Source organism: Drosophila teissieri, chromosome X (genome assembly GCF_016746235.2).
Source record: "Drosophila teissieri strain GT53w chromosome X, Prin_Dtei_1.1, whole genome shotgun sequence".
In the NCBI taxonomy this organism is placed as follows: domain Eukaryota; kingdom Metazoa; phylum Arthropoda; class Insecta; order Diptera; family Drosophilidae; genus Drosophila; species Drosophila teissieri.
The window spans coordinates 16,278,331-16,289,194 of NC_053034.1; the positions used below are offsets into that span (position 1 = coordinate 16,278,331).

Genomic DNA, 10,864 nt, shown 5'->3' on the forward strand with positions numbered 1-10,864 from the left:
CTTTCCAGGTTAAAGCTGCGGATTTATGGGTGACTTGACTAAGGCCCATTCCGCCCCCAAAAAAAATGCATATGTATATGTACATACATACATGCATATATATTTATTTATATGCAATTCCCTCTTCCGTTAAATGCTTTCTTCCTTTCCAATTTCTTTTTTGGTTCGGTGGCGCGGGGGTTTAATGTCTTTAATGACCTCGACTAATGATCGAAGCTGATTGATTCAGCAGAAACGTCGAAGGCACTCTCCAAGTTTGTCTGCCTTATTTTTAGATCCCCTGCCTTATATGCCCCATTCCCCACTCCACCACACTCCCCAGACGCCCTACGAAAAAGAAAAATTTAATTCCCAGTCCAAGGTGTCACTGCAGGCGGAGAAAGCAGGACGGAGAGACGCGGATTGACTGACGAGTGCCGAGAAAATCGGAGAAAACTAATGCGACACATGGGAAAAAGGAAAAGGAAAACGATCATTGGGCGCACAAATCAGTACTTTTCGTAGCATACATTCAGGCTGAGCCCAAATCAGAAAGCCAAAGAGGAACAGAAATATATTTCACACTATATATTTAAATACATATATATAGTAACCATGTTTGTCCCACTGTACCGAAATAACAACTGTCATTCTTGTCTCTCGCTTGCTCTTCTTCATTCACAGCATACCAATCCCATTTACGGTTATAGGTTTACAGTTACGTACAGAGGAAATGGCACACGGAAAGTAAACCGCCATGTGAATGGAATTGGAATGAACACATCACTGTAGCTTAGTATCGCTGGAACTGGCTGGATACAGTAGTAACTGCCATCCTTGCGAAATGGTTTCGCCCGGCGTGTGTGCAGCATTTTTTAGTGTCCTAGTGTTTAATGGCTATATCGCCCAGGTGCGCACTGAGTTATCAGCCGCGGAAGTCGCTGGAGATCCGAGTGCAGCCCAACTGCTGCCCAGTTCCTGTCGCAATGGGCTAAATGGCAGTAGCTCTGGCCCGGAAATCCGTCTGCCCTTTGTGGACATGATGGTGCGCCATGAGCGACCACTCTTTGTGCTCCGCGAACCGGAAGATGATCTAGTATTACTGCTCCATGGAGCCGAGATTTTCCAGCTGCACGTGGCCACCGGCGAGAGGCGTCTAGTGCCGCTTGGAAACTTAGCGGGCCAGATCAGTAGTCGCCGAGCGCTTGGAGCAGAGGTCGTGGCCTGGCGGGAGTTCCTACTCCTTGCCATTGTTCTGGAAGACTCCATGGAGGTTTACCAGCTGCCCAAGGAACTGCTACTCTCCGAAGATCCCGCCACACAGCTAAGCTTCGAGCCCCTGCAGGAGTTTTCGCTGCCGGGAGCTTTCCTTCAGCTGCACCTTCTGAAACCCAGTGGCGATCAGGTGCTCCTCCTGGTGGCCTCCAATCACACCAGATCGCACAGCAAATGCAGGTGGGGATTGCCATACGTGAAAATTGATAAATCTGTTTAAACTATTGACGACTTCCCCACAGAACCTTTGAGTGGCTAGACACCTACTTTAATCCTCTCGAGGAGATCACCCTACCAGCCATTCGCGTTCTCCAAGTGGTTGGTCGTCAGCCACTATATATCATTTTCGGGCGATCTTTGAGGGGTTCCCAGTCAAAGGTGACATAAAACTGGATGGTATAGATGGTTTTTAATTCCATTTGTTTCCCCTTTAGCTGGTGCTCACTGTCTATGAGCTGGATAGAAACAGTCGTATCCTGCAACACCGACAGGCCTTGACAGTCCAGGCGCAAAGTGTCCAAGCTGCCAGATTTCGTGGGAGGAACTGCCTCATCGCCTGTGGTTCCTCCACATCTGCTTCCTGTATTTTCTTTCGAATGGTGGATGGGCAATTTGTGGTGTACCGCAAGCATGCTCGAAAGGATTTGAGTTTCAGTCGATTGAGTGCCACCAAAAAGGGTCACCTCCTGGTCGGTGCCCGTGCCAATGGCGAGGTGATCGTCTTCAGCTCCACTCGCCTGGATTGCTATAGTGGATTTCAGGTCGCTGAAGAAGCGGAGCCCAGTGGATTACTAGTTCATAAAAACTTGCGCAATGAAACCTTCCTTTTGCTGGCCTATCGAAGATCCTCGAGTGATTTGATCCGAACTGTGCAACTGGGTGACGTGGAAGAAGCCTCCAACCAGGTGGGCGCTGCTCCAGATGAAGGTACATTAAATGTAACTCTGTGGAGCGATATTTAAACTAGCGCTTTTATAGATCTAAGTGTGGTCCAACTGCATCGTCACGAGTTCGAGGAGTCCATCAATGCCTTGCGTGGCCTCCTGCTGCGCCGTCGTTCCTCAACAGAAAAGCTGAGAAACCTGGTCGACTTCTTAAAAGAGAAATCGTCTATCCACCTCGACAAACCACTGCATCTTCTGCAGCAAGGACACATAGGAAGGCTTCAGCTGGTGGACGAACACCTGCGCACTCCCACCCAGTTAAAGCAGCGTCTGGAGGAACTTCGTCAGCGAGTTGAAGCCATGCAAACCAGGCGAACCACTCGCTCTTTTGGGACAGGAAACGAGAGCGGTGATCTGGAGACACTTAAAGCGCGACGATTGCGCGTGGGCAATCTTGTCTACAAGGGTCAGCTAATTTCAGGCAAGTATGGGGAGTCAGGAACAAGATATGATATAAAACCTTTTTTTTCTAATTTACAGGCCATATTTTGGATAACTCAAAACCACCCATGCTGACCATCAGGAACAGTCCTTTGAAGACCAAACAACTTAAAGCAAAACAGCTGGTTACTCCCCAAGATTTCCGCAACTCCAGTGGTGCCCAGACTCTTCCCGAAGAAGCCAGTGGCAGTGAATGTTTAGTCCGTCATCTGCGAGTGGAACAGATAAATGGAGTGCAGTGGAAGGACTTTTTGAACTCGCTCTTTCTGCGCAGTCGTGACACTGCGATAAAAGGACGATTGATTATGCAATCGAGAACACGGGTGAACAGTCTAAAGACACCTCTGCTCAACGGGCTCGTGGTGGATCGTCTCTTTAATCTGCGGCGTGCCCAGACTATCAGTTCTAATATCTACATGTCCGCCTTCTTTGCTCCGCGTTTGGAGGCTCAGCGGGTGAATGGCCTGGACTTTGCCCAGGATGTACTTCATCGCGGTAGCAAGGATCCATGGATAAAAAGCAAGTGTCTTACTTGATATTTTCATAAAAGGGGTTTAACAAATCCTTACTTTCCAGCTCCTGTTCGCATCAATCAGATGAGTGTTTCGGGCGACGTTCAGGTTGGCAATACGAGCAAGTGGCAGCCACAACCAAGACAACTCGAAGAACCAGTGGAACAACGTCTGCAACAGTACTACACGGGCAGGGTTACCATCCGTGGTTCCCTGACGGTTAAAAATATCCTGCGGGACACGACAAACTCACTTATAGTCCTGGGAAACCAATCCCTCGCCAGACAAGATATACAATCTACGTATCTTCTTGATCAGACGCCACAGGTTGAGATACATCTACATCTGATTCAATTTAATAACAATAGTCTTTCCACAGAACATCTCCAACTTGACCTTTGGACATGCCAGAGTTAGTGTTCCCGCACTGACCACCAGTTATATTGAGGGACATCCTGTGAGGGATCATCTCCTCAGCGGAGGACAGCAGAACAAACTCACTCACCCAAATCACACGCTACACCTCATCTTTATGAATGCAACCATACAGGGCGATGTTATTTGCAGGGATTACAGCTCCCGTTTGGCGGAGATCGCCAAGGATGCAGTTCGTCATGGAGAGGTGGCTAATATCACGGGATACAAACATTTCCAGGCACCTCTAACTGTTCAAGCACTGCAAACCAATGAAATAAACGGAGTACCAGTTAGTGAATTAGTATTGAAATCGAACTCCACACAAAACTTTAGGGGTACGAAGACCTTTGCCCGTGTGGTGGTGGCGAATGATATTTACGTCCATGATCACTTGAACGCGAGTCATCTTAATGGATTGCCATTGCAACAGCTGCTTGGTCACGATATTAGCCTGCAACGCCTTGAACTGACGGAAACCCCACATCTGGAGAATCTTAATTTTCGGCGACTTAATGGACTGCCCTTCGACGAACTGCTGTCCAAAATTTCCGAGGATGGTGAACAGCCCCTACTTCTTCACAAGCAGCTACTGATTGAAGGAAATGTACGCTTTGAGAAGGCTCTCCAAGTGCAGAGCATTAATGGAATCCAATGGGACGAGTACCTGGGTCGCCTGGTGAGATCCGATTCAAATGCGGAAATACGGGGTAAAAAGACATTCATGGCCGATGTCCAAATAAACGATGCCCTGCGAACTCCGCACATCAATAACATGGATCTGAGTTCCCTGCTCGACAACACCTTACTGCGAACGACACCTCAGCAAATCAGTGGGACCTACACTTTCGACCGGATGATGGCCACCAATGTGGATGTGAATCGTATAAATGGGGTACCCAAGGAAGAATTTATAGACACACGCAAGGATGTGGAACTCAAAGGAGATCTCTACCTAAAGCAACTTAACATCAATGGCAGCCTAAAGTGTCCCCTTGTCAATGAGGCAGTTTTCAAGGATCTCGAGCAACGTGTGCAGCAAGTGCAGCAACTTCCCTGGCGGAATTTGATAGTCACCGGCGATGCTCTATGGGATGGTGAGGAGCAGTCCCAATCCCAGCTAGACTACCTACGCCAGCATGCAGTCAGGAGGGATGGAAACCAAACCATTGCCGGTCACGTTCTTTTAAAGACACCCTACTTAATGAACATCCAAAGCAAGCAGCCCCTGCCAGTTGATCTTAACTTCACCCACTTGGCCGAAGATGCCCTACTCCGTCGGAGCCCCACAAACGAAACCCAGGTGATTACAGCCCCGCAAGAGCTACTGGGTGCAGTTACAGCCCATACCCTACATTTGGAAAAGGATGCACACTTTGAACTGGTAAACGGAATCGACATACGACGATTCAATGCCTCACTGTACCGCCTCTCCAGTGGAGAAGCCATTGCAGCGGATCTTCACTTTCTCCAGGCTCCCAAGATAGGCAAACTTCAACTGGAGTATCCAGAAGTGAATGGAGCTCCGATAGAGAGTATATTCCAGCAGGGCAAGGGGCAATCCTGGCCACCCGTAACGTTCAAGAACCTCTTAGTCGAACAGGATCTAAATCTGAAAAGCGTAAACAACATGAATCTGGACTTCTTCCTACAGCATCGCATTCCCTTGAAGGGCGATACATTGGAGGTATTCGGATCACTGACCTTTGAAAACCTCCAACTGGGTGGAAAGCCTCTTCTACGTTCAATCAATGGCATTCAATTGGATAACTTGGTGTTTCGACATAGCAATCGGACGCAGAGCATCACGGGTGCCAAGACCTTTCGTGGAGGTGTGGCGTTTACCGGACCCGGTCATGTGATGAATCTTAATGGACGTGAACTTAGCGAAAGTTTCAGGGGCAGCATCTTCCGGAACAGGGACTACAATATCGATAGTCTGGTTCTGGACAATGCTCTCTTCCCAGGAGGCCTGGTTTTGGCAGGACTTCAGAGGCAAATTCCCAATCGAATGCGAACGATGGAAGTGCCAAGCAATCCGTTAGAGGAGCTCCAAGCACTTCTAGCACTGGGCAATCAAAGCACGTCTAGGAGACTGCTTTATCTGGATCACGACACAGAAACTCTGGAGTCCACTTGGGTAAAAGCCCCTATGAGAGGATCTCCGGAACTCCAGGTGAGCCTGCCCTTGGGTGACTCTGCTCCCTGCCAGCGTAGGACTTTACAAGCCCAGCTCCGAATCCCCGAACGTCGCGTCCTCCTGGCCAACTCGAGTGTGTCCAATCAACTGATGAGACTTCACTCCGGCGATATCCGTGTGAAGGTGCAGAACCACTGTCATCGCCCTGCGAGAAGATTGCGCAGCAGGATCAGAATTAGTTGCCGAAACGAAACGCATACGCTGGGAATGCGTCAGGCAGTGGAGGCCATGGAACTGTTGGAAATGGGCGAGATGGTGCTGCTGCTCTTGGGCACCGAAGAGGAAGTTCGTGTCCTACGACTGAGGAGGAGCAACTGTAGTCTCACCGATTGGCAATCCGTGCTGCCAGCAGATGGTCGTCTCATGAAGCTGATTCGCATGGGGATGGAGTCCCGACAGGATCTGATACTCACCAGTGGCATGAGTAATCATCGCCCTGTCCTGGCCATCCATGCTAGGGATCCCTTAAATCACAACTTCAAAGAGCTGCAGTTGATTCAGGGCTCCTACGATCTGGCAGAGATGCAGGGAAACCAACTTCTAGCCAGCTGCCTGGGCTGTCGCCATATAGCCATCTTCAATCGGAACTCTCAGTCCGAGGAAATGCACTTTGAGCCCATCCAGCAGTTGAGCTTCCAGGAGCGCATTCAACAACTAACTCCATTCAAAGTTGGAGATGAGCAATACCTCTTGGTAGTCACGCAGCCGGAGGAAGAACACTTCTACCTGTTCAGCTATAATCCCGTGGGCGGTTGGCAACAACGCACGTTTGGCATTAAGAAACAGGGCCAGTGGGCGTGGTCATTGTTGAAATCGGGTCAGATACTGGAATCCGCCGAAACCCCAATTCTGCTGCTCTGTGGAAGGAAACGGGAATGTAGTCTAGTGAAAGCTCTACTGGGTTGAAATCTGTATCATATTGTTTGTAATCTATGTGTATTTGTACTGTACATAATTATGTTTATCCTATGTATATGAATAAATTGTTTATTTTTGTTGAATTAACTGTTTTAATTATTACTTTGGGATTATTATATATATCTTTGGACTTTATCTTACTAACAGATTTAGCTAATAAAAATGTAGGGTGCCAATCTGGCTTAAAAAGATTGTTCCGGTCATTGGATCGGATCGAGATTATCACACTCCTCGGCTCTGCATTGCTGGAAAGCCTTGGATATCTTACGTGGCTAGTTTCCCCCAGTTTTCCAGGTCGTAATCCCCCTCTTAAGGCATCTTAGGTTGAAAAGGTCTTTGTGCTAATGGTGATCACGTAACCGGTGAATACTAAGAAACCCAGTATGCCCCAGATGGCGCTATTTTGATTGCCACCATCTCCAATCTTGGTCAGTATCCAGTCCACATGGCTGGCCACGTCCTCGAAGGCTCCGTCGATGCTTCTCAAGCCCAACAGACGATCCCGTTCCGTCAGCGTTGCACCGGCATCCATGTAAAGCTGGCCACGATTGTAGTTGCCGGTCTTCAGCTGGACACAAATCCTGGGCGATGTACTCTGCTGCTGGTGGCAGGATGTGTGGGTGGCATTCAAGGTGACCAGATCGTGGAGCTCGCGTATATCGCTATCGTAGCCCCAGGTGTTAATCTGCAGTAGTTGATGGTGCTCCGCATCCAGGATGGAATTGGCTCCAGGAGCGGGTAGACCAATGGGTTCAATATAGGGATGATCCTCGGGCACATCCTTCTCCAGCATAATGATGGCCAGAGCCAGCTCCTTTGGCGGCTGATGGATGTGGGTCACTCCGAAGACGAGTGCCTGCTCGTGGGGAGCAAATCTCTGGGGGCTGCCGAGCACCACTCGCAGCTCTGATGGATGGTAGTTTGACTTCTTCACTTGGCTGTCAGATGAATTAGAAGGCGGACTATTAGAACTGCAGGATAATACATATATCTAAATAGATATATACAATTTTACAAATCTTACCTGAAGAGGCAGCTACTGACGGTCAGCACAACAGAGGGCGCCACCAAGGCGCCCGAGCAGATGTGACCCTTGCCGAAATAGTCCCGCTCCAAGGCCAACAATCGTATGGATGCCTGGTGTGGAGCCATCATATTCAGCTGGAATCGTTCCTTGCCCGATGGCGCTGCAATGGCGTCCATTTCGGCCAGGCTAATACCACGTTTGGCGGCCAAATCACGATGGGTGTATGCTGCGTATTCGGAGAAGGTAATCACCATTTGAAAAGCCGAGTTGAAGGTTAAGCGCTGGGAAGGCTGATAAGCCCGCCGCCAATCGAGATCCGATCGAATCCGATGCCCCCATGGAAACAGTCTCCGAGTGCAGTTGGCCTTATCACCCACCTATAACGGCCACCACCTATCAGCAATCGGCGCCTGGTCAGCGCCCCGATCGCTCCCTGATATCAGCTCACAGGCATAGCACCTTCCAGTGCACAAGTCCCGGATTCGACCCGATCAGGCCACCGCTCGCATTCCCGGCGTGATCACAGATATGATAGCATGGTATCTTTAGACCCGGCCACGGACCACACTAAGCCAAACCCAATCGGATCGAACTAAACCCACTCTCACCCATTCACCCGTTTACCCCGGAAGTTTGGTGCGATCACGCGATGATGGATCGCCAATTGATCAATTTGAAGTGACGCACTGGAAGCGGCCAGCGATTTGGATAATCGTGGGATTATGCCAGAATACAGTGGGTATATATGTAGTATTTTAGGATCAAATTCAGCTTCATAGAGTTCAAGTAATGGGTCACGTTTTTTTTTGACAGTTGCCAATTTCCCATTGTAAAACGTATAATATTAGAAATCATGACTACTAGAAATTTATATTTAGAATAAAATCGGTAAATAGCTGACCTTTGGCGTCAGCAAAACAAATGTTTGGAATGCTTGTTTATTAGCAAAAAAAAAAAATACAGTGGGCTAGAAAAGTAACAATCCAATTCTATAAAGGTTTTTAATGTCACTTCCGCTTTTTAAGAACCCATGATATAATCCACTGTTATTTGTACTTTCATAAGGTACTTGTATGCATTGCATTTGCTTACTTGCAATTTCTTGTGAAGTTTCCACTATCAGTTCAAGCAGGAAACTGTAACAATACCAAATCTAGGCAATTTCTAAATAAATAAATATATTGTACTACGCAGAACTATTGTTTTAAGACTACATCTTGAGCTACTTAAACTTTTTTAATAAGAAATCTTTATCCGAATTCCACTCATTACAATCTGATGTACTTACTCGTTTGCATTTCAGTGCATAGGAATGCGAAGATCAACGTCTTCACGATCTTGCGCCAATGATCGTTCAACTGCATTTCGAAAAAAAATTGTATCCGTAACACAAAATTCACAAGCAAAAATATAGAAAAAAAAGAAATAGCTGATCCTGAATATCGAGTATCAAAGATCGAGGCGATCCAGAGTACTTGTTCCCCGCGAGCGAATTGCGATTCACCTGTCGAGAGCTCCGAGCGCTGAATGAAGAAATTATAGCGCGCGCTTCCTTCCTAAATCGAATGAACGCAAATTCGCAAAGCGTTCTTAGATAATTCCATAATTTTTTGTTTTGGTTTCGTGTGTCTTGCTTGTTGTTGTTTTCGCGGCCGATGTCGGGCGATAAAGCCATAGCGACATACGACCCAGGCACCCATACTGCCATATAGCCGAATCGAATCGAGTCGAATCGAATCGAATCGAATAATAAACAAACACTCACTCACACTCCATTGGAATCGATAAGAGCGCAGTTTGATTATTATTCTTATTCACATGTATTCGGTTGAATTTGTTTATGCTGTTATGCTTAAGCCAGGATTACGATGGGTGTGCATTTTACCAGCTTAAGTATCCTGGTATTTGAGTTATGATTTCAGTTATGATTATTGTTATCGAATCCTTTCTTTATAACTATTAGAGGTAAAACTATGTTTCAAGAAAACTATAAAAAATGCTTATTTTTATGGCAAGAAATTTGTAAGATATGGTTTACTGGTACTTTTTCTGTAACACTCAGATACCTGGTGAATCAAGCAAAATTCCTTATACCTTTTCCATTCAGAAGTACCTCTCCCTTCACTAAAGTGTGGCGGAAACTACCCCTTCTGCTCGAGAACTACCTATAACCATCTTGAACCGAACTAAAACCGAAAGCTGATTACAACGCCAAACGTGGCTGATAACGATCGATTGTGCACATGCCAACATACCACCCAAAACCAAGTGGTATTACCCGATCGCCAAGATTTCTAGTGCTGTAACACGACCTTCGATTTAAGTTACTTGGTATCATTATCGCAGCGACAGATAGAGTTCTACAGTTCCATATATACTACTCCCGATTGCCCAATGCAACTGGACCCATTGACCTTGTCTGCAGTTCCTAAGACCCAGTTCGCTTGATTAGTTGGACTGGACGGGATTTACCTGCAGTCACGGACGCCATTCTTCGAGTCCCTGACCGTCTGGTGGCATAAAGATTACCGATATCAGGTGGTCACTCCCATTCATCGAACTAGCGAAATCAAGTTTCTTTTCTGCGCCGTAAACTATTTTTAGTTAACGAACCACAAATTCGCTGATAACTGGGCGATCGCGGATTATATGGGGTGTATGCTGAACTTGGGGTTGTAAACACATTGAAAACCGCCTGGAAGTAGGCTAAAGTTTTGTGAATCAAATGGTTAGAATATCTGATACCGCCGGTCTATAGAAATAAGCTTTTGAGCAGGCAGTATGTAAAGTAACCAGCCACAGTATCTATCATTTAGAAATAAACCTGCTAATTGCTAATAGTAGTTGTCAATAAATATTAAAATATGTAAAAGATGTTTCCTTCAGAGAACTGCAAATGGCATTTTTTTGTATCTGTATAGACATTTCTTTTTTATATATTATAGGGGTGTACTCACTCCTTTCCTCAAGCTCTTTCCACGTCAGAGCTGACAGCTGGTTGTAGCTCCTGGAAAATATGTCGCTAGCTCAGGCACTTCCTCCAGTAGGTCGAAATCACATTGTTGATATCCTCTGGTGCCATTTATCACATATCACTGCACCACTCACTTACAATTAGTATTTAAAAAAAAAACATCGAAAAAGTGGTTTGCTT

At 46.7% G+C, this 10,864-nt stretch overlaps 3 protein-coding genes across 3 annotated transcripts in view; 1 reads left to right on the plus strand and 2 right to left on the minus strand.

Annotated features, from left to right (window-relative positions):
- The window catches only part of LOC122625276 (brefeldin A-inhibited guanine nucleotide-exchange protein 3), a 96,928-nt gene extending 86,118 nt beyond the window's left edge, over nucleotides 1-10,810 (minus strand). The window contains exon 1 of the mRNA XM_043805333.1: nucleotides 10,668-10,810. The gene's annotated coding sequence lies outside the window, so the exon portion shown is untranslated. The remainder of the gene's footprint in view (nucleotides 1-10,667) is intronic.
- Nucleotides 721-6,766, plus strand: LOC122625277. The gene is made up of 7 exons (XM_043805334.1): nucleotides 721-1,434; nucleotides 1,497-1,632; nucleotides 1,689-2,181; nucleotides 2,233-2,619; nucleotides 2,679-3,158; nucleotides 3,216-3,478; nucleotides 3,531-6,766. The coding sequence occupies exons 1-7, from the start codon at nucleotides 824-826 to the stop codon at nucleotides 6,669-6,671; spliced, it is 5,511 nt and encodes a 1,836-aa protein (XP_043661269.1). The 5' UTR covers nucleotides 721-823; the 3' UTR covers nucleotides 6,672-6,766.
- LOC122625284 lies at nucleotides 6,685-9,247 on the minus strand. The gene is made up of 3 exons (XM_043805343.1): nucleotides 8,999-9,247; nucleotides 7,708-7,936; nucleotides 6,685-7,621 (listed from the first exon to the last, which is right to left on the minus strand). Exons 1-3 carry the CDS (start codon nucleotides 9,072-9,074, stop codon nucleotides 7,003-7,005), a joined length of 924 nt encoding a protein of 307 aa, XP_043661278.1. The 5' UTR covers nucleotides 9,075-9,247; the 3' UTR covers nucleotides 6,685-7,002.
- Nucleotides 10,811-10,864: the final 54 nt, after the last annotated feature.